This window comes from Osmerus mordax, chromosome 9, assembly GCF_038355195.1.
Source record: "Osmerus mordax isolate fOsmMor3 chromosome 9, fOsmMor3.pri, whole genome shotgun sequence".
Classification (NCBI taxonomy): Eukaryota; Metazoa; Chordata; class Actinopteri; order Osmeriformes; family Osmeridae; genus Osmerus; species Osmerus mordax.
In genome coordinates, this window is record NC_090058.1 from 13,648,524 (window position 1) to 13,673,106 (window position 24,583).

The 24,583-nt window shown below is 49.6% G+C and overlaps 1 protein-coding gene across 1 annotated transcript in view; it reads right to left on the reverse strand.

Moving 5' to 3' along the window:
- The window catches only part of gfra4a (GDNF family receptor alpha 4a), a 54,664-nt gene extending 30,675 nt beyond the window's left edge, over positions 1–23,989 (reverse strand). The window contains exon 1 of the mRNA XM_067243447.1: positions 23,932–23,989. Coding sequence (XP_067099548.1) covers positions 23,932–23,989 — 58 coding nt within the window. The remainder of the gene's footprint in view (positions 1–23,931) is intronic.
- Positions 23,990–24,583: the final 594 nt, after the last annotated feature.

A 24,583-nucleotide genomic window follows, 5' to 3' on the forward strand; every position in this document is an offset into this window, starting at 1 on the left:
CTTGCTTATAATAATAATAATTAGGGGTGTAACAATATATCGTGGAACAATATATCGCAATACAAACATTTTACAATATATATCGTAGAGTTATGTCAAGATTTTTACAATATGACGTCCGTTTGATCCTATTGGTTGAGCTACCAGCGCGCGACGTACTCTGCACCTGCGAAAATTTAAAGAAAGTTTTTGAAAATGTTTCATATTTTGGAAATTAATCTGTGAATTGAATTTCTGTTTCATTTAAAATGTTGTTCAAAATATTGTGATACGTAGTGCATCGTTACACCCCTAATAATAATAAAACACACACACAGGCACACTTGTGAAATGTGTGATTCCTGGAGGCCGACAGGCAGCAGAGCAGTGCCTCATTACTGATAGGCTTTGGGCAGGGGCTGTGGGAGGGGCTAGTGATGAGGAAGCATGATTGGCCAGAAGCACATATCATCATCAACATCAATCAGCCATCCAGACAGGATGAAGTGCCTCCCAGCTCCTGACCCACTCACCCACCCTGCTGCTGTGGCTGGAGGAGCTCCTGACCCACTCATTACTCTCAATACAAACGCCAGCATCAAAATGTTGGGATGTGAGAGGCTGTGAGAGGCTGTGAGAGGCTGCGAGAGGTTGTGAAGATGTTAGAGGCTGTTAGAGGATGTAAGAGGCTGTTAGAGGCTGTTAGAGGCTGTTAGAGGTTGTGAAAATGTTAGAGGCTGTTAGAGGATGTAAGAGGCTGTTAGATGCTGTTAGAGGCTGTGAAAGGCTGTGAGAGGTTGTTAAGATGTTAGAGGCTGTTAGAGGATGTAAGAGGCTATTAGAGGCTGTGAAGATGTTAGAGGCTGTGAGGATGTGAGAGGCTATGAGACGATGTGAGAGATTATTAGAGGCTGTGAGAAGCTGTGGCGTATACTCCATAGTTATGTTGCATTTCCAAACCCTTGTGGACATCGTTGGAGAGTATCAGCCACGCTCTGTGATTTATCGACCAGCGCCTTGCGCTGCCCCCCGTAGGACCCAGCCAGGCCCTGAGCTCTCAGAGCGCCGCAGTGCAACGCCAGGACATTCCATAATGCCTAGCGGCAGGCAAAGAGACATCCACCTCCTACAAGCCTCTCACTCTCTCCATACACACCAGTGTATAGCTGTTCTCCACTCTGACAGCATATCAGTAATGTTTCAGTTGAGTTCTAGTTACTGCATGTGCAGCTGTCTCTATCACAGACATCACACAGGCAGGCGGCCATTTTGTCAACATCAATGAGTTGGCCCGCAGCATGACTCAGCAGAAAGCAGAAAGCTCCATGAACAGCTGAATCCAGCATTAGTGTTTTAGTTGCATGGATGTGCGGAGCTGTGGGGCTGCATATCTCTCTTCCTCTGTGGTTCACAAGGACAGAGAGTGGCAGAACAAGGACGTAAATATCTCCTTCTCGACTGGAATCTTAACTGAACCTACACCTCCCCCCCCTCACCCTCTCCCTCCCCTTTCCCCCTCTCCCCCTTCACCTCCTCATCTTATCCACCCATCTCCCCCTTCCTTTCTTGTCCCTCCCACCCTCAGGCAGAAATGGGTATGTGTCCGTATGTTTGCAATGTCTGTGTTGTTGAGGACCTAGGTGGGAGGAGACTGGGTGTTAGGTATGCATCCACAGCTCCATGGCAACAGGAGGAACAGAAGGCGAGGTCAAATCTGTGTTCCTCAGCACCCCCCTGCTCCCCCCGTCCACACCGGAGCCATGCTTTAATCCGTGGGTATGAATAGCACTAGTACACCCCCCCCACACACACACACACACATACACACACATACACAGGAGACTGGGCTGGTCAGCCTTGAGGAGCGGAGGCCAGGTATTCTCATTCAGGCCAGTGGTCTCTGCAGCCCTACGTGCTCTGACTCTCTGGGATGGAGATTATCAGCTAGCATTAGCTTCAGTAGCCCAGCTAGCATTAGCTTCAGTAGCCCAGCTAGCTTTAGCTTCAGTAGTCCAGCTAGCATCTAGTGTTAACTACAGTAGCCCAGCTAACAGCTAGCCTTAGATTCAGTAGACTGGCGCTAGCCCAGACCACCCTTGCAGCTAGCGTTATCTTTAGTAGCCCACCGCCGGCTAGGAACTAACGTTTGCTTCAGTAGCCCACGTTTGCTAGCAGCAGTGTTCCTTTGGTCTGCAGGGGGGGCCTGGGGCTGGGCGGCATGGCTGTGGGGGGCCTGGGGCTTTGGAGGTCGGGACAGGGAGGGGATAGTTCCTACAGGGCATCATGGCCTCTGTCCCCCTGCCTCTGGGCTGGGTCTCCCCTACTCTGATCCTAACTCCTCCTGAATAGTAATCCCCTGAGGAAAGGTCCCAATTATATCCATCCAAATCCCAGAGAAGCAGCCTCTGTCTATCAACTCCAGGAACAGAGAGCGAACAGGAAGGGGAGAGAGAGAGGGGGAGGGAGAAAGGGACAGTGAGAGCAATAGGGAGCGAGGCAGCCAGGGAGAGAGAGAGAGAGAGAGAGAGAGAGAGAGAGAGAGAGAGAGAGAGAGAGAGAGAGAGAGAGAGAGAGAGAGAGAGAGAGAGAGGGAGAAAGGGACAGTGAGAGCAATAGGGAGCGAGTCAGCCAGGGAAAGAGAGAGAGAGAGAGAGAGAGAGAGAGAGAGAGAGAGAGAGAGAGAGAGAGAGAGAGATGGATGGATGGAAAATGGAAAGATGAGTGATCCAGGAAGGATCTTTTAACTCATGCCATGATGGTCTGTGCACCCCCTGCCCTAAACACACACACACAAACACACCACTATTAGGTTATCACCCCCCCCCCCCATCCCAGAGAGCAGGTGGGTAACCAGGATCTGATGCTTGGCTGATAGACAGAAGGAGGAGGAGGGGGGTAGCCAGGATCTGATGCTTGGCAGCTAGGCGGGAGGTCCAGTGGTGATGGTGTTACATGGCTGATTGGGATGAAAGACTGGCGTGCCTGCAGAGCTCAGCTGTTACTGCTGGGGAATGGAAGAGAGGAGGAGAGGCAAGGAAAGGAGGAGAGGAGAGGCAAGGAAAGGAGAGGAGGGGAGGAGAGGCAAGGAAAGGAGGAGAGGAGGAGAGGCAGGGAAAGGAGGAGAGGAGGAGAGGCAAGGAAAGGAGGAGAGGAGGAGAGGCAAGGAAAGGAGGAGGAGGAAAGGCAAGGGAAGGAGAGGAGGAAAGGCAAGGAAAGGAGGGGAGGAGAGGAAGAGAGGCAAGGAAAGGAGAGGAGAGGCAAGGAAAGGAAAGGAGAGGAGGAGAGGAGGAAAGGCAAGGAAAGGAGAAGAGGAGAGAAGGAGAGGCAAAGAAATGAGAGGAGAAGAGAGAGAAACATTAAAGAAGCAGACAGACAGACAGACAGAGAGAGAGAGAGAGAGAGAGAGAGAGAGAGAGAGAGAGAGAGAGAGAGAGAGAGAGAGAGAGAGAGAGAGGAGAGAGAGAGAGAGAGAGACGGATGGATGGATGGATGGATGGATAGATGTATGGCTCCTGTGCGTGTGATTGTGGTTGTGCTGAAGATGAGGGGATGCAGATCCACAGAAGGTCATATTTTACATAACAGTATCCTATTACCACATATAAAAATACCCTGCAACAGGTTAGTCAGTAGATAGATAGGTAGTGTACAATAAGAGACAGTATTTTCACTGTTGAAGCTTTCCATAGAGGTGTCTTATACTGCAGAACTATAGCCTGAGGCCTTGGACACGGGAGAGAAAAGTAAAGTAGAGTAGGGTAGAGAGGAGAAGAGAGGACAGGAGAGAAGAGAAGAAGTAGAAGAGAAGGAGGAGAAGACAAGGGAGGAGGAACAGGGAGGGAGGGATCAGACTGCTAGCAATCAGCAGGATGAAGCTGTGTTGAGCTCTGTGGTACGATGAGTCTGCATGAAGAAGACTCAGCTCAGTGGAGCACCCGTACCTCATGAATCAGTCCTGAACTTGCTCCTAAATATGATCATTTCTTACCCTCGATTATACAATCTAACCCCTCCAATATGGCTCCCAGGTAATCCTTTCAGTGTGCTGCCGTAACTGCAAAGCACTGAAGCCTCCTAGTCATGGTTATTATCTTATTTCTTTTTTTTGGTTTGTTTATTATTTGTTCTTGTGTTCGAGTGAAATCACTCGAAGTCAAATACTTCAGCACACATCTTTCTCATGCGACTTTTTTCTCCTAAACTCAGGAGTCAGGAGATCGGCAAATCGTCACCAAGCATTGGGTTGTCGGTAGAACACTGCACGCCCTTTCTGCGAATGATTTCTCCATCCTCTTTACTAACATATTTTTTTAAAATGGGTCAAATGGTCAAAATTAGGTGCCTGAACTGAAAGGTTCTCCAGATAAAAGCTGAGATAAGGTAGAACACAGGTTCTCCAGAGAGACACAGCAGGGAGCAGGTGCAACCAGGTTCCCCTGAGAGAGAGCTAAGGAGTAGGAGGAACTGTTTCCAGAAATGCAGAGAGGCTGCGGGTCCTGGATACTCTGCAGCAGAAGCATGGTTGGCCTTGTTAGCTGATGCCTCTTCCTCGCTCCTCTGCCCCCCCCCCCCCCCCCCCCCCGCCCCCCCCCCCCACCTGCCCATAACGCTCCGCTACTCTGATTACACGGAGGGGAACTGGAATCCTTGGATTCTTCCTTATACAAACAGCAGCGCATGAGCTCATGCATAAATCTAAAACATGCATACAGAAATCTTTGTATATGGACAGCACACATACCTACATATACACCCCCTCAACACACACTCTAACCCGCACATTTACACGCACATACACACATGGTCATGCACACACATACACGCCACACACACGCACTCACATGCATTCACACACATACACCTACACATACATACACACAGGCAAAGCTGTACACACCTTCCATTACAACTTCTCCATGGCAGAAACTCCAGGTCCACATCTACTATAACATTCTGACAATGCTAACACCCACCCACACACAAACACACACACACATTTACATTTAGCAGACGCTCTTATCCAGAGCGACTTACAGTAAGTACAGGGACATTCCCCCGAGGCAAGTAGGGTGAAGTGCCTTACCCAAGGACACAACGTCATCTGGCAGAGCCGGGGATCGAACCAGCAACCTTCTGAATACAAGCCCGCATCCCTAACCGCTCTGCCACCTGACTCACACACATTCAAGCGCACACACACGTACAAGCTATCAAAATGTATTACAGTTCTGCTTGCACCAGGGAGGACTGCTGGATGCTCTTTTGTTTCGATTACAGTATTGATTTAGGGGAGGCGTTACATCACCCTGGAGAGTCACCCTGTATGGCTGTCCTCTTATTCTGTAGTCCATAACAAGGGAGGTGCGGGTGGTAGTGGGAGAGGGGGCAGGCAGGAGTGAGAGGGGGGGGGGGGGACTCCAGAACAGCACAACTCCAGTTCTAAACCTCTCGTCAGCTGAAAGCTCCAGTCCGCTAGCGCCCACGCCGGCCCCAAGGCTGCAGGCTAATAGCTATCAGGGGCTCGCACGCATCATTAACGAATGTACCGACCTTTTACATTGACAAACAAAACGACAGCTTATTCAGGTCAAGTCTTCTTTAAAGTCAGCGCAGCCGCTGTGAGTGCAATGCAGTGACAAGGATGATGGATAACCGGATACGGGCGGGCGGAGCTGCAGCCTCGCTTGGCTGCCCCGCTCCGGGTCCACTGGCCCGCCCAGATGCTCCTGTCCTGGTTCTGGTTCTGGAGGAGCCAGAAGCAGTGGTGGGGGGGCAGGCTCTGAGCACCTTGATGATGTCAACGGGAAGGGGGGGTGTAAGGGGGGGGGGGGGGGCGCTAGGATGAGAACAGCAGGATGAGGGTTTAATAGAGATTTACAACCCCAGACTTTAATCGGGCTGTTTGGCCGGCGGTGGAGAAGCCCAAGAGGACAAGGTCTGGATGAGGACCAGCCCCGCCTCCAGCAGCCTGGAAACACGATGATCTCCTGGACACAGACCACTTACCCAGACATCTCCACACCTCCACCCCAGACCACTTACCCAGACACGTCCACACCTCCACCCCAGACCACTTGCCCAGACATCTCCACACCTCCACCCCAGACCACCTACCCAGACATCTCCACACCTCCACCCCAGACCACTTACCCAGACACGTCCACACCTCCACCCCAGACCACCTACCCAGACATCTCCACACCTCCACCCCAGACCACCTATCCAGACATCCCCCGACCACCACCCCCCAGGTAGCAGACACTTTCCCCAGGAGCACCAGATCCCTCTCCAGCTTCACCTCCAGCTTCACGAGCATCCACAACAGATCACAGGGAACTTCACAGCTGTTGAAGAGACGACTGGCAGGTCCATGCTGCCTCTATGGATTCCCTCCGACCGAGCCGCAGGAGCCAGTGAGGAGCTGTACTCCCCAGGACGGTGAGTGGGTAGAGGCGTGTGCGGCATGGCGTGTGTGGGTAGGGATGTGACATCGCGGTGACAGGGCTCTTATCAGCGGCAGCGTCCCTTCCTGCTCGTCGCCGCAGAGCATAACCGTCCTGCCTGTCTGGGCTTGTGACTGGAAGAGAGGAGCCACAGCCTGTCTGTGATTGGAGCTGAGGAGCCCCAGCCTGTTTGTGATTGGCGGAGGGGGAGGGCCTGATGTGATAAACACTCCGTCTGCTGAGAGGATGTGCCTCGCTCACCTGCAGAATGAGCCATGACAACACGGGCCTGTGTCTATGCTACTGTGCAGAATGTGTGCGTGTCTGTTTTCCTGTCTGTGTTTCTGCATGCCTGTATGTAAATATTATAGATTTCAAATTCAGTATGTACAGTATATAGTAGGTATATACAGCTCTGGAAAAAATTCTAAGAACAATGCACCTTTTTCTTTCCTTTCCAAAAAAGTTGAGAAGGAACATTTTCAGTGAGGAACAGAAGGGTTCAATTTAAGAGGCCACTGCAGGTTAAACCCTTCTGTTCCTCACTCAAAACTTTCCTCGTCGAATTATTTGGAAAGGAAAGAAAAAGGTGCTGTGGTCTTAATTCTTTCCGAGAGAGCTGTATATCCTATATAGTTTAGGTCTATATATAAATATATATAAGCCTACTTGAGTCTATATTTAGTTTGTAAGAGCATTTTCTACGCTCCTGCCTCGCTGTGTGCCTGTCAGCTTGTGATGGATGCCTGGCATATTTCTGGAGAGGATCTGGGGACTGCTGTCCCCAGGGAGCGAGGGATCCTTCCACCCTCCCTCCCTCCCTCCTTCCCCTCCTGCTCCTGCTGGGTCTTCATCCCACCACTCCGCTCTTCCCAGGGGCAAGCCAACCTCCGTGGGATCCCCCCCCCCCCACAAGACACCCAGGAGAGAACGTTGATAAGGTGGTCCGTTAAACATGAATTATTTACAGACTTCAGATTTCAGCTTCTGAGGGAGGGCTGCTCTAAGCAGTCCTGACGTGGTTGGGTGAGGCGGGTGAGAGGGAGGGTTCATCTGACCCGTCCTGACGTGGTTGGGTGAGGCGGGTGAGAGGGAGGGAGGGGCGCCGGCTGGAAGGGCCGTCTCTCCACCTCGTTCGGCTCAAGTGCCACGGAAAGTTTGTAGAAATGACCAGAACTGCCGGAGTGGGTCTGGGCTTCGCTCACCTCTGCAGTCCCAGTCAGGGGTGTTTGAGATCAACGCAGTGGATGATGGAGGAGCGGTGTCTGCATCGAGCCATCAGCATGCAGGCGGGCTGCGTCGCGAGCGGGCTGACTGCCTGATGCTCCCTGCGTCGCCAAGGGGGAACCAGCGCCACAGATTGCCTCGGAGTGTTTTACAAAACAACAAAAGGATTTTCTAACAAGGGCACGTCTTAATTATTCAAAAACAACAAATAAGCCCTCTTTGTTGCGGAGCCCCTCCGCATCGCAGGGTTAATAATTAAACGGGTGATGACGTGGCTTCTATGATATGTTCTTATAGAAAGCTTTCATCTGTCACCATGTCTCTGGCTGTCAGCTTGCATTAAACACAGAGCCTTTAAACAGTCCTCTGAGCGGCTGGCCTTGGGACTGGAGAGAGGAGAGAGGAGAGAGGAGAGAGGAGAGAGGAGAGAGGAGAGAGAGGAGAAGAGAGAGAAAGGAGAGAGAGAGAGAGAGAGAGAGAGAGAGAGAGAGAGAGAAAGGAGAGAGAGGAGAGAGAAGAGCGAAGAGAGAGAGGACAGAGAGCTGAGAGAAGAGAGAGCGAGAGGAGAGAGAGGGAAGAGAGTGGAGAGGAGAAAGAGAGGCAGCCATGTTCCACTGCTGGTTAGTGTCAGCTGTTATATGATATTCATGCTAAATGATGTTTTCAGCCATTTCTTTATCTGGTCTGCTCTGAATGGCCAGCTCAGAGTCCCCGTGGACGTACACTGTAACATGTCTGACCCTCAAGCTGGAGTTGGTATAAAGACAGTCCTTCAAGTTTGGCTATGGAGAGCAGTCACTCCAGATCTAGTATTTATTATTTGTTTTTTACTTATATTACAGTAAAGAGGAGAAAGCAGAGAGGAAATACGTGTGTTTGTGTTTTGTGTGTGTATGTGTATATTGTAGGGGGTAAATGTTGGCTAAACAGACTAAACTAATTCCCCTATGGTTTAAAGGAAAATGGGAAACGGAACGGCATGAAACAAATAATGCCAGTACCAATGGAATTACAGTTATTTGTACTCTATGGGTTAAATCAGAGCAAGAATTGTCAAATTAAGGTTAAATGAAATAAACATTTAATAACATTGCAAATGAATGAAATCAATTAAAAGGCAAACATGTTATAAAAGGAAGGTTAACTCTTAGCTACGCAACCAGGATTATTGTAAAACCAGAGATAGAAAGCAAGATGTGAGGAAGGAGGATGAGGACATTCCAGTACTGAGGAGAAGGTCTCAGGAGGTCAAGAATCCACCGAACAATGCTTCACAATTCCTTTTATACACAAGCACAACCAATCAGACCAAATATTGACCCTTACTTATCAACATATGACGAGCAATGCACAGTAAGTTACACAATGGGGCGTGACACCCAGCCTTACAATATGTACAGTAAATGTGTGCGTATGTTTGTAGGAGAGTGTGCTTGTGTGTTTGTAGGAAATAATTTGGGCTTGTATGTTTTAATGAGAGTATGTGTGTCTTTGAATGAGAGAGTGTGCTTGTGTGTTTGAATGAGAGAGTGTATGTCTTTGAATGAGAGTGTGCTTGTGAGTTTGAATGAGAATGTGTGAGTGTGTGTGTGTGTTTGAATGAGAGTGTGCTTGTGTGTTTGAATGAGAGAGTGTGTGTATGTGTGTTTGAATAAGAGAGTGTGTGTGATGAGTGGATGGGGACTTCAAAGGAGGTTTTCCAGCCTGCGTATCTGTGTTCCATGTAATCATGGTCCTCTAGTCTAGATAAAAATCTGTTCAGATCCCACACACACCACCCTGTCCACCTGGGCCCCACACACCACCCCACACACCACCCCACCACACCACACCACCCCCCCACACTGTCCACCTGGGCCCCACACACCACCCTGTCCACCTGGGCCCCACACACACACCACACACCACCCCACACACACCACCCCACACACACACCACCCCACACACCACCCCACACACCACCCCACACCACACCCCACACACCACCGCACACACACCACCCCACACACCACCCCACACACACCACCCCACACACACACCACCCCACACACCACCCCACACACCAGCCCACACACACCACCCCACACACCACCCCACACACCACCCCACACACACCACCCCACACACCACCCCACACACCACCCCACACACCACCCTGTCCACCTGGGCCCCACACACACACCACCCTGTCCACCTGGGCCCCATACACCACCCCACACACATAGTGAGCTGGTATATACTGATATTGGTTCTGCCCATTTAACATTACATTCCTTTGACCTGTTATTCATTGTAGACAATTGTATCCAAAGAGACGTACAATAGTGCAAGTACAGCAGAAGATCATGGATCAGAGGTGCCTAGTTCTAACAGTATTTCTGTGGTCAGAGTCAAGGAACGGTCTTGTATCTACCAGTGAAAAACAACCACACCTCAGCTGCCAAGAGCAGTGCAGCAATAAAACGATCTCAGCTACAGTGTCACAATAACTACATCTCAACTACAGCATTACATTGCACAGTGTAATAGAAACAACATCAAAATCTGAAGTGCCACATCAAACCATTTTCAAGGTAGAAGTTTCAGAATTCCCTCTGCCCAGGTCACTGTCAACAGGTCATTCCCGGGTGAGCAGGTACTTTGGCTGATAGAACATAAAGGTCTGTTAAAGCGCTCCCTCATCCAAACAAAGTGAAATCTGGCAATGACGAAATGACGACCACATCTCATGTCAGTGATTAGCAGATGTCTACGTCACATTACCCCCTGAATCCCGATGCGTGCTGTGGTTATGAAAGTGAGATGCATTGCGTGTCGACACATTGTGTGTCTGCAGATGCTGCGCGGGTTTGCAAAGTCACAGAGCAGAGATCGCCACGGAAACCCCTCCGCCATCACGGCCTGAAGGACACAGCTGACCCCGCAGACTCACTCCCAGCCAGGGTAACAAGCCTGGGAGAGACAGCAGGAGGACGAGAGGAGAGGAACCTCGACACAGCTCAGGAGGACGGATGGGGAGAGGGGGATTACAGCGGGTGACGGGTTGAGGGAAGAGGAGGAGAGGAGGAGAGGAGGAGGGTACAGGGGGCGCCAGGGGAGGGGAGGGACAGGTAAGGAGAGGACGGGGAGAAGAGAAGGCATTTAAAGAGGGTTGAGGAAAAAAACGAGAAGGGAAGAGGGGAGGAGGGGTATAGGAGAGGGGAGGGGAGGGGGGGGAGTGGGACAGGAGAAGGATGATAGTGTGGAGGTTTAATTACAGTTCTGTCCCGAGCTCCCCCGGGTATCCCATGATTCACAGCTGCTGGGCAGCGCAGCCGGGGCCAGCACACTCCACATCACCTTATCTGAGCTTCCCTCTGACACCACCCACACCTTCTGTAAATAACCCTCTCTCCGGGAGCACAGGGACACACACCGTGGATAACCCCTGGGGCGAGAGAGAGGGCCAGAGAGAGAGGGCGAGAGAGAGGGCAAGAGAGAGGGCGAGAGAGAGGGCGAGAGAGAGGGCAAAAGAGAGAAATAGGGGGGGATAGAGGGGGGGGACAGACAGCAAAATTGAGAAGGGAGAGAATTAAAGAGGAAGGAGTGAGAGGGAAAAGGGGGGAGAGAAGAGGGGGAGAGAGAGGGGGAGAGAAAGCTTGGGCTGTTGTGACCTGGGATCAGACAGACTGGGCAGTGGTCATGCATCACTGTAGTAATATAGAAGCTATAACTGTGGCAGGTACGCTGTAGCAGTGAGGATGCAGTGTCCTTTACATGACTTTACATTTAGTCATTTAGCGGACGCTCTTATCCAGAGCGACTTACAGTAAGTACAGGGACATATCCCCCCCGAGGCAGGTAGGGTGAAGTGCCTTGCCCAAGTACACAACATAAATTCTGCACAGCCAGGAATTGAACCGGCAACCTTCTGAGTGATAGCCCAATTCCCTAACCGCTCAGCCATCTGACTTTACACCAGGAGACACGTGGACCAGTCTCTGTTCAAAAGAAGTCTAAGACACTCTGACATAATCAGCCTTATTACTGAAGTCCCTATGGACTACAAACAAAGCCTGATCAGAAGTATACATGGCCCATACTGTCTTGTAGCCCGTCCTTCACACTTCCTCTCTGACTGTAACCCAACATTGTCCTTCCTGTCTACGCAAGTGAATACAGTGTATCATTTTGTGAAGTATAAATGAAAAGCCATTTGGTTTTCTAGTATTGCACCATTACTCTTTTTGGCAGCTCTTTAAAACTGTGTGTGTAAGTATGTGTGTGGTGTGTGTGTATGTGTGTTTGTCTGTGAGTGTGTGGTGTGTGGGCCTGTGTTTGTACGTGGGTGCGTGTGTGTGGTGTGTGTGATGATGTATGTGTGTGTGCATGTGTGAGTGAGTGTGCGATCCGTTTGTGTGTAAACATATATAGTGTGTGTGTGTGTGTGTGAGTGTGTGTGAGTAGGCTAATTAGCGAGGACATTATCCATGCAAAAGCTGTAAGCTACTGTACACAGAGTCTCTAATGCTGCCATCAGTCCCGATCAGCGCCAGCTTCATTATGGCAGACTCATGTGGGTCTCAGGCTGTGACACCATGCGCTGTGTGCTGAATGTAAAGCTTACTTAGTTACAAGGACTTTACATTTGATTCAATTTAACGTTGAAGGAAATCAATTATCCAGAACGGGTTCGACTGCTGACCGCCCCTTGGCCCCCCCCACACACACACACACTCCAACCCTGGCCTCCTTCCCTACCCTCCAAGACCCCAACCCCCCACCCACCCCTCGCTTGAAACAGCAAGCCGTCGTGTTCAGGAGAGGTTGTTGTGTCTGCAGTAACAAAGGGGGGAGTCTAGAAAGCTCTAGAAAGAAAGAGGAGATAGGTAGGCGAGCGGGAGAGGAGCCGCGGGAGAGGAGCCACGGGAGGCTAGGTTGAGGATGTGACTGATGACGCTGACAGCTTCTACAGAGCTCTGCCATCACTTAGTGAGCTCTGTACAGCTCTGCAGCTCTTCACATGAAAACACACAAAGTAGGATGTTTTTTCTGTTAGAACGACTAAAGGCAGAGAAACAGCTGGTTACAGCCCAGAGACACACAGAGAGAGACAAAGAGAGACAAAGAGGACCAACAGACCTCGGAAGTGAACAAGGAACCACAAAGGTTCTGAGGCACCAGCTGAGGTTCAGGGGCAGCACTTGCAAAATTACAGTAATTTGGTATCTTTTTCACTCAATTACTCCGGAAGTCCTCCATTGTGGTTGGAATAACTGCAGAATTGAGGAAATGGCTAGTGGCTATAATCAATCAGTTGTCCAGAAGTTCAAAATGCGGGGTTGTGTGAAAAGATGTCAGTAGGTTAACTATGCAGAGATGGACGTTTGCCAAAGTTGAAATTCCGAATCAGAAAGGCATTTTCATGCAGCCAAATATTCTTTCCATTACAACTGGGGAAGTTGACAGCATTGAAGAGGGAGACTACAGTGTGGCATGGTGAGCCAGGTCCATCATCCACCTGTCCACAGCTTGACTCTGGTTAGTTTCAAATGTTGTATTTTAAAAGAATCCTGTGTTGAGCCAATACAATAGACGTGAGTGAGTTAACCTATTGTGTCGCAAACAACCTGGAAACCCTTTCCATTTACATGGCTGATTGCTCATTAAAAAACAGGGTTCTTGCTTGATTGATCGATGGCTTTCATTCGAATTGTGGTTTTGGAAATAAATGACTGTCTCTGTAGCGGCGTGTTTGAAGGAGGAGCAGCGCTGCTCTATTGTGTTGCTCCTCCTCCAGACACACCCATGACTTTCAACCCCAACTTCATGGCCCATTTTGCGGAATCTACGCAAGCGCACCCTGCAGAACAGAGTTTGCCCTGGCCAGGTGAGGACCAATCCGAGCAGGCTGAAACCTCCACCAATCAAGAGTGAGCTGGTGAGACTGTGCCGTGAGCAGGTTTGGGGGAGCAGCCATGATACAAAATCAGTGATCAGGAGAGGACTCCTAAATAGTGCTCACAGCTCAACAGAAGCTGTAGCTGGGAAATGACTAATTACCCTCCCCCCTCGAACCCGTTCCCTCTCTTTTTCTCTCCACGTTCAGTCTCTGTCTTCCTTTTTTCTTGATCACTCTCTCTTCCTCTCCCTTCACTTTCTCTCTCTCGTCTGTCCGTCTTTCTCACACGTACGCAGTCCGTCCCCTCTGAACCTTTCAACCGCCCTCTCATATCCCCCCTCCGTGTCCCCATCTCTCTTCGTGCCGCGCCCATTTTGGGGGGGGGGGGGGGGGCGTGTTTCCCCGGGACGGGACAGTGTAGACAGCAGGAGGGGGACAGCCCTCTGGGCGCAGACACACGCTGGAGCGTGTACCTCTTCACACTCGCTTTCTCACTGCATCCTTTAGCACACTTCCCTTTCTTCCCTCTCCTCCCGCTCTGCTCACACCGTGTGACCCCAACCTTCCTCTCCTCACACTGATCTCCGGTGAGCCTGGAGGAGAGCCTGCCAGGTGACAACCAGGAAGGAAAGGGGGAGGAAGGTGGGAGGAGCGAAAAGGGAGGCGCACTACCCAACATCTCGAGCTGGTGATTAAGCTGTGTTACGAGCCAAATCTTTACCCAGACAGATCAATGTCGGACAGATCTACACACAGATCTGTTCGAGCGATCTCGACACATCTCTGTTGGAGAGATCGACCTCGGATCTACGTCCGACATATCTCTGTCGGACAGGTCGATGTCGGACGGCTCTACGTCAGGGAGATCTACGTCAGAGGGGCGCCATGGCGAGCCGTGCGCGTGGCGCTCCGGGAGCTCGGGGCTTGTTAGAGAGCGGGGAGGAAGACGCCACGCCGAGCCCTGTCAGCCCGGCAGAATGGAAATACAGTAAGCAAGAAAATAGAACATGAATAAATAAATGACAGAATGGGTTTTCTATTTCGGGAGGACCTCAGGAGAGTTTAGTGAGGAAGCGTCTACTGTATGTAGAGAGAGGAAGCTCAGGGCTGGTTTTAACATGCAGTCTAACCTTGAATGTTCCCACATCTGTGGTCCATTAACTCTACTCTACAATAGGCTGATAGCATTGAATTTAACATTGAACGGAATCAAGCATTAGTAATTAATGGTGTTGATCTTTTGAAGATTTCCCAGAGGGTCAGATATACAAAGTCTTCTCATCCCCTGGTACATTGTTGTTGTTTAGTGTTTTGTGGAGTAAAAATCGCTAACTAACCGATTCCATAAGGAGGCAATTACAGGATTATCCCGACCCAGAGCAGCCAAGTCTAAAGAGACCAGCTGAGTATGGCCCATCCAGGAACCAGGAAGTACCTCAGGAATAGGTTACTCAGGAACTAGGAACAAGTCTCAAGTTTAAATCGTATTCCTATGTGACCTAAACACTCAAGTCGCATAAACAATATAAGTAAACCTTTCCACCAGAAGGAAGGCAGGTATCATCATGAAGCATGCGAGGCATGCTAGGCCACAGACTAGCCCTCTCTATCCCTCCTCTCTCTATCCCTCCCTCCTCTCTCTGTTTTTCTATCCCTCCTTTCTCTATTACCCCTCAGTTTCTCTATACCCCTCCTCTACCCTCCATCTCTCATGTCTGTCTGTCTCTCTATCCCTCCTCCCTCCATGGGATGGCATGCATGGATCACTGGCCTTGGTAACAAGCCGCACAGACACAGCTAACAAGCCTGCGACAGTAGACCAGACAGGCAATGTCTGTGAGGAAGGGATAGAAGAGAGGGAGGGGGAGAGAGGAGGGGGGAGGGAGGAGAGGGGAAGAGGGAGAGGAGGGAGGGAGGGAGGGACGGGGGAAGGGAGGAGAGGGGAAGCTCAGTGTAGCTGAACGTGTTGGCCCATCACTACAGGTCCTAATGGTGGAACAGGGATCAGTGCAGAGAAGGTTGTGACACGACTGCTGTTGAAGGGTTTACTGTCAGACAAGGAACACGGACAGATTTATCTTCAGAAAAAGCACAACAGGGATCAAGGCTATATACCAGCAGGATCATAGGGGCAGCAAACCATACACTGAACACACACACACACACACACATCCACCACAGTCCAAAACACATCAACAACACTTATACACCGAAAAAACCCACTCACACACACAAACACACACACAGCTCTGAGAGGGAGAATACCTACCAACACACAACGAACAGTGCCAAATAAACCCACTTGGACGGTTGTGAATGAACACGTCTGGCCACGTCTGCGAAAGGGTAATGATTCAACCCTCTGCATAGGCAAGCCGAAACCTACAGAGACAGATATGTATCGCAACAACAAATGTTAAATAAACTGTGTGCAATTGAGGAGCCAACTGCGATAAGGCCAGCGCTGGGGATGAAAGCGTGGCCAGGCGTATGAGTGTGAGATTGCTGCCATGTGCGGTATGCAGATCTCCCCTTCCGGCTGCCTCGTCTCCGGCTGCCTCGTCTCCGGCTGCCTCGTCTCCGGCTGCCTCGTCTCCTGCAGCGTCGAGGAGCACTGTGGTCACGTCCCTGTCACAGTCCCTTTGTCGAGCTCTGCATAATTCCCCGTTTAGCAGCCGAGCAGCTGAGCTGATAGCGGGATGTAACCAGCGTTATTACCGAGTGGAGAAGTTCCAGAGACTATACCTGACTGGTGACAGATACTAACACTGCACCTCGCAGAGCACTGAGCTCTAAAGCCCCTCCTCCACTTTCTCCCTCTCTCCCTCCTCAGCCTTCTCCCTCTCCTCCACCTCTCCTCCTCTCCTCCCCTCCTCCTCCTCCCCCCCCTCCTCCTCCCTCTGTAACGAAGCCAGCCTCCTCTACCCCCTCTGCCCCCTCTGCCCCCTCTCTCCCTCCTCCACCCCGTCTAACACAGCTGTCCCATGTGGCAGTGTCTTGCCCCCAGCAGACTGGGGCACCCTCCAGGTCTGGGGCTCCTCTGGGTCTCTGGCCTGCGTTCACCTCAGAACCATCCACTGGTGCACTCTGTTAGCTCCCTAACGCTGATGGAGAAAGGAGTAAGTAGAGCCTGTGAAGGCTGCAGGAAGCTAGTAACTGCTCTCTGTGTGGCTCAACAGACTCCAACCAATCTAGGATCTTTCAGTGCTATCCTTTCCCCACAACACCTCCCCTCACAGCATCTTGTTCTGAGGTGGTTAACACCTAACCCTGGGGTCTGGCAGGTAGCCAATCACAAGCAAGGTCACTGAGCCTTTTGGCTGCCTAGAAGAGCCCTGCTTCCAGACGCTGGAAACACTTTGTTTTTATACGGCCACTTTTGGCCTCTAACTGATGGAGTGTGTGGTTGTCCAGGGAGACAGAGCAGTACCTGCTAGCCCCAGAACAGTACCCGCTAGCCCCAGAACAGTACCCGCTAGCCCCAGAGCAGTATCTGCTAGCCCCAGAACAGTTCCTGCTAGCCCCAGAATAGTACCTGCTAGCCCTGAAGCAGTACCTGCTAGCCCCAGAATAGTACCTGCTAGCCCCAGAATAGTACCTGCTAGCCCCAGAGCAGTACCTGCTAGCCCCAGAACAGTACCTGCTAGCCCCTGAGCATAGTCCAGTCCCTGGCCAGGCAGGACCAGACCATGGTGAAAAATGGGTGGACCTGTTTAAACACTGAAAGGTCAGGGTGGTGGAAATCAATGATAGAATACCAGGTCAGACTTCAGAGGCTGGGGGGGGGGGGGGGGGGGGGGGGCGGCAGATGGACAGAGTTTAAAGCTTCTAATTAAACATACATATGGTGGCTTTAAAGATGGAGGATGACTTAAGGGATGAGAGCGGACCCGCTGACTGAATATTTCTCTTTCACTCCTGCTCTTTTTCTATCTCCTTTCTTTCTGCTTCCCATTCCTCTCTATCAGTCCTCCTCCCTTGGTTGTTTGATCTTTCCCTGGCCCCAGTCTCCAGGCAGACAGCCTTTACATCTTATATCCACTGTTCCACCAGAAGGAGCGTGTCTAAAAAAAGTATTCTCAAATTAAATGAGCTTGACTGCAGGCAACACAGAGGAAGGCTGAGACCACACTGACTTTGCAACAGGCAACTGGAATTCGATTTGAAGAAAATAGAAAGCGATTGTGTGTGTGTGTGTCTGTCTATGTGTGTATGCGTGTGTATGTGTGTGTGTATGCGTGTGTATGTGCGTGTGTATGTGCGTGTGTCTGTGCGTGTGTCTGTCTGTGCCTTCTGTCGTTCTCCTTCTGCTCCAGAAGTCCAACTGGATTATAACAGGTGCACACCCCCGAATAATATTTGTCCGTGTTGTTCATCCGTTCCTCTGCCCTCCTTTCCACCTGCACATACTGCTTGAAAGATTTCCAAAATAAATTGGAAATAGTTCTGAAGAGGCTTCTCCAGAACCCACTATATTGTCTGTGTGGCAGTCCAGATTCCTCTTGAAGAACCACATGGACACCTTCCTACGCCGTGCCTTTCATAACCGTGATATTGGCAGTAATTCGCCTCCCTGCCATATGTGCTTCTCATGTGAGACTAAATATATTCATGATGAAAATGCATAGATCCAGTTGAGTGTAACCCACTGCCCACCAACAGATATACGTATACCTTCACAAGCAAATGTCTCATAGAATACAGTATGTTGTCCAGGAATTAATCGGGGGTTAGGGCGGAGTAAATCCAATCTAGGAATGACACCATGTTGATCCATTAAGAAGCAGGAACACAGCGGTAATACAGGGACTGTACGCTGTACGAGCTCACAGCCTATCAGGGGGAGGGTAAAGCTAGTAACTTGGAACATGGCTAGTAAATACAGACTGTTCCTTGACTCTGACCACCAAAATACTGTAGAACTACGCACTTCTGATCCTTGATTTTCTGCTGTGCTTTCTACCTACACTATTTATCTTCTGAATTAATGAATGTATATTGTTGTAGAGTCAGTAAGTAAGTTTGAACAATTATATCAGTAAACATCGTGTCACTCAAATCTCCACCTGGTTCTGCTCACCGAATCACTCAAATCTTCACCTGGTTCTGCTAACTGAATCACTCAAATCTTCACCTGGTTCTGCTAACTGAATCACTCAAATCTCCACCTGGTTCTGTTTATTGAATCACTCAAATCTCCACCTGGTTCTGCTTATTGAATCACTCCACTCGGAAACAAGCTGCTTCATGTTTCTATACAGTTCTCCTGATGGTGTGGACTGAAGTAGGCCTGCAGAAACATCAGGGTCGTATGTCTTACCCTGATATATAATTTATTACATCATATTTAATATAGCAATGTTAGTAATAGTAATAATGAGCCAAAGACGTTATGGTTTGACTACGTTTTCGTGCTTACTTTCATACCTTTTTCAAATTCCATGGATTTCTTATTAAAAGGAAACAGAGCCTGTGCAATCCCAGGAGAGAGTCTGTGATGCTGGGGTTTATTCAATCAGCTGCAGCAGACTTCCAGAGATGGCCCAAGACTGCCCCGCAATTACACACTAACAAATTGTTTTTACTTCACGCTTTTCAACATCCTCTTTATGGAATCCTAAACATCTCACTGTTTTGTCTGCGTGCTCTGAAGCACGTAACAGAGTGAATCTCGATCAACGAGGAGAGGCAGATCTGGACTCGGACTGGTGACTGGAGATGTTGACTGTAGTAGCGTGCAGAACACCGACGCTAAGTAATTAGGTCTCGCCAGCCCCATTGTCCATGTTTCTGCTGAGGCCGGGTCTGTGGCAATCTGTGAGCAGTCCACTCTCACCAGAACCCACTGACCACTAGGAAGAGGGCGTCAGGACCAGAAGACCAGGACCAGGACTGGAACCAGAACCAGAACCAGAACCCATAGCAGGATGGGTGGGTGGATGTGTGTGGTGCTGGGTTGTCATGATGGACCAGATTGTCTGCCTGTCTGTCTGCATCCTGTCTGTCTGTCTGCCTGCATCCTGTCTGTCTGTCTGCATCCTGTCTTTCTGTCTGTCTGTCTGCCTGCATCCTGTCTGTCTGTCTGTCTGTCTGCATCCTGTCTGCCTGTCTGTCTGCATCCTGTCTGCCTGTCTGTCTGCCTGCATCCTGTCTGTCTGCCTGCATCCTGTCTGTCTGTCTGCATCCTGTCTGCCTGTCTGTCTGCATCCTGTCTGTCTGTCTGTCTGCATCCTGTCTGTCTGTCTGTCTGTCTGTCTGCCTGCATCCTGTCTGCCTGTCTGTCTGCATCCTGTCTGCCTGTCTCTCTGTCTGCCTGTATGTCTGTAAATCTGTCTGTCTATTTCAAACTTATCTGACTGTGTCTCTTTCTGTGTGCATCCTCTCTGTCTGTCTGTCTGTATCCTTTCTACCTGTCTGTCTGTGCTCAACATGTCTCTCACTAAAAAAAGTCTCTGCGCAGAGATTTAATCGGAGGCATTTAGACTACTCTCTTTTTGAGATTCAATCACAGCAGACCGTTTGCAGGCTTTTATTTCGACTCGGGAACACGCGTGGAACTAAATGCCATATCCTTCTCGTGCTGCTCAGCCAGGGTAATTGGCTCCCAATCTTTTCTTAACAAAAGACCGAAATGGCAAGATTTAACATAAAAGGCCCGCTGTGGTTCCTGCTCCCTCGTGTGTACCTCTCCACAGGGTCCATGCTGGGGCTCCGTCCTGCCTTCCAGCTTCCTCGTCTGCCTCAACCTCCGACTCTCTCTCTATCTCCCAGCCTCGCCTGGTAATTACTTCAATCTGCTCTTTCCACGTATGGCCTGGCAGCGACCAGGCGTTGCTGTGAAGGCCAGGGAGCTGGCTCGGACAATGCGCTGAAATGTCACCAGTTTGCCGGCGTGCGAAGAAGTCAACTCTGCCTCTGGTTCCCTGACTGCTGGGGTTCAGCTTACATTACATTACATTTACATTTACATTTAGTCATTTAGCAGACGCTCTTATCCAGAGCGACTTACAGTAAGTACAGGGCCATTCCCCCGAGGCAAGTAGGGTGAAGTGCCTTGCCCAAGGACACAACGTCAGTTGGCATTTACCGGGAATCGAACTGGCAACCTTCGGATTACTAGCCCGACTCCCTCACCGCTCAGCCAACAGCTTCCCTCCAGACGACGGGCAAAGCGACATCTGAGCCCCTCTGCTGAAATCAACTCCAGAGTACCATTTTTCAAGATGTGCTTCTTACCTCGTCTCAGACGTGGCCTTGACACCCAAGGCAGTCCACTCAAAGAAGTGACACATGACAAACTCAATCAATAGATCAATCCCACATCGTGGATTGCGTGTCCTAAATGCTAAGTACAGACTGGAGGAGCAGAGACGGATTGCGTTCTGTGTGGGCTCTCACCCACACCCTCACTCTGGTTTCCCTGAAGCCACAGGTGACCCACATTGCAGCAGAGGAAACATCACAGAAACTGTGTTCTGCTGGAATGGAGCTCTTTAAACCTGCACTGATAACCAGGCCAGTGGTTTCCTTTAGAAAGATGTCTCCCTCTTCTCAGTGTATCATCCAAGGATCCACCCATCAAGAAACCTATACTACACACACCTGTACTACACACACCTATACTACACACACCTGTACTACACACACCTATACTACACACACCTGTACTACACACACCTATACCACACACACCTATACTACACACACCTATACTACACACACCTGTACTACACACACCTATACTACACACACCTATACTACACACACCTGTACTACACACACCTGTACTACACACACCTGTACTACACACACCTGTACTACACACATCCGTACTAAACACACCTATACTACACAAACACACACACGTGTACTACACATACCTGTACTACACACACCTGTATTACACACATCCGTACTAAACACACCTATACTACACAAACCAGTACTACACACACCTGTATTACAATCACCTGCCATACACACACCTGAAGTACACACACCTGCTATACACACACACCTGCTATACACACACCTTCTATACACACACCTGCTATACACACACCTGCCATACACACACCTGCCATACACACACCTGCTATACACACACCTGCTATACACACACCTGCTATCCACACACCTGCCATACACACACCTGCCATACACACACCTGCCATACACACACCTGCTATACACACACCTGCTATACACACACCTGCCATACACACACCTGCTACACACACAGCAGTACCAGGGAAGAGAGAGAAGGCAGGTGAAGGGGCAGGGTGAGCAGGAACTAAACATGGTAGAAGGCCAATTTGTTTGAATAAATGCATAAAGTGCTGGAAATCAGGGCATAATCTGACATGGTTTGATTCAAGGCTAGCCGGTAAACATGTGGTTTGCAGTTCCTTCCCTTTTTTGAGCGTGTGATGGTTACCATGCAGAGGATGGCGATAGAAGTCATTAAATGTTCATGAGATACATGAAAATCCCATCTCCTTGTCGGTTTCATTTGAATAAACTTACATTCTTGGACCAGCTAAACAATCCATCTGCTTTGACCTGCTAACATTGTAATGGACATACACATATAAATATCGAATTACAATAAGACCAATTAACCAGTTTAAACTGTAGACACAGCTGAAGCACAGTAAAGCCTGCCCTGTGATGTTATATAATATGATAGACATCCTCAAGATGTATATCCACTGTCCTGTGAGGTGATAGACATCCTCTATATAGCCACTGTCCTGTGATGTTATATAATGTGCCATCCTCTGGGTGTTGCCGGGTATCACTGCCGCACCTGCGTCAGGGTACCGAGTGTTCCGGAGTCTGGATGGCGTCCAAGCTATATCTGACAGACAGACAGGAAGATGAGACCTTCGCTAAAGAGAGACTCTGCTGTGCTGACGTCCCCTTGACAAGGTGAAAACAACATCAGAGGAAGACTATGGCCAACTGTCAGCTTGCGCCCCCCCCCCCCCCCCCCAGCACGCCCCCCCCCCCCCCCCCCCTCCGGTGGAGCGAAGAGCAGGTGACAGGTAGTTAACGTCTGCCATGACAGGTGCTTACGGACCAGGCTCCTCGGAGCTCCACCCTGTTGAAACAGGGGCAGGAGTCCTGGGGTGGCTGGATGAGTTTGTCTGTGGGTGGCGTGTGTGTGTGTGTGTGCGTGTGTGAGCGTGTGACTGTGTGTGGTGGCTGTGGTGTGTGTGTGTGGATGTTCTGTAGGCGGCCTCCAGAGGCAGCTATAGAGAGCAGTGACGCAAGAGGTGTAGCTATAACGCGGCGGGTGGTAAACATTTACATTGACATACACATACACACGCACGCACACATGCACAAGCGTGCATACACACACACACACACACACACACACACACACTACTAGTGGCAAACAGGGGAGCAGCAAGAGGAGGGAAGAGGGACAACTGGTTCCAGCAGTATCAGAGCATCAGAGAAAAACAGGATTACAGAGCGTCATGATCACTGGGTGTGGAGTGGTTTGAATCTCAATGTGACCCTGCCGCATGGAAATATACAGTATGCTTTGGTTCACTATACTAGGTTGTAGACAAACACACTTGTTTATGTTAAACAGGTGTTTGATTTTGTAAGAATGCATAAAACAGCATGGGATCACATGCAAGTCGATAAAGAAATTGCTGCTTGGCGTCAATCCACTCTTTTAAATTAATCTAGGGATTAATTATAAAGAGATGCAGAATTAGTTGCAGTTGCGGTTCTTAATGAAATTTAAGGAACGTGAGGTATTGACCTCACATTCAGAAGACCAAACGGACTCACTGTTTCTCATCTTAACATTAAGAAATGCATTAACTCGGGCAAGATGTGGTTATTTTCCAGGTAAGAAAGTCTGAATAAGGTCACAAAGACAACCCATCACTGGTACTGAAACAGTTCGATCGCTGTAGTCATTATATGAGCTATCTGAACATAACGTCCCCGCGGAGTCATCAAGTTGACATACACTGACAATCTGCATTATCCCTAATGGACATTACCCTGCGCGCACGCTCATAAACCAGGACAGTCGTGTTCAGGGAAACCGAAATGATATCATTTCTCATCGTTATTACTTGTCTAAAGCATGTGAAGGCGGCATGTCGGCAACACTCCAGCTCGAGTTATTCTGCCGTCTCGATGCGGCCAGGTGACCGTGCGGAGCAGCACCTGTGTCCGCGCCGATGTGAGGGACAGGGGCAAAAAAAACTTACAGTTTCTTCACCACACTACGAGAAACAACTCTTGGTACCCAATTACGTTTTGACACGTTCTACTGAAAACTCACTTCAGCACAAGCAGACATACCAAGCAGACATACAAACCAGTGCAATGTTTTAACGTTTCAATTTCCTATATTTAATTACTCACCAATGAGCGCAAGCTGTAGGAAGTATAGCCCGACGAGGTCCATTCTGGAGTGCGACATTAATTCTGATGAAAGCAATCCTGAGCGCTAGGAGAAATGCGAATAATGCCCTGTTTGTTGAAATTGACACCCTAATGTGATAAAACAATATATCTATCAAATAGGATAACAATTATCCAGTTACGTTGACGCCAGATTCCACAACACCATGTGAAAAAACAGCAATATGGAAATCATCCTTTTTTTTACCAGTCAAACTTTTAGCATAAAATTTAGGCTACAGTTGCGCTGTCAACCTTTGAATAAACGAAATAGAGGTTTGTAAAAACTGCACTGACACGCAAAAAAATATCTTGTGTTGGTGAACGCGACTGCACTGCTTGATCATCCCCTTGACTCGATCACTTCATCCCACCGACTTGATCCTCTGTGCTCCGCGTGCTCCGCTCGCGCACAGACAGTGTGAGAAATTGCGGATGATTCGTCTCAACGGGTGCGAAGCTTCGCGCGCTCCCACCAGCTGGTTCCAGAGAGCAAGCAAGGTCGTTCAGCCACACGTTGACTACACTTTGACTAATATTAAAACATTTAATATGAATTTTACTTAAATCACATGTTCGTTATACCACCATGACGCTTGTCAAGGTCATTTTA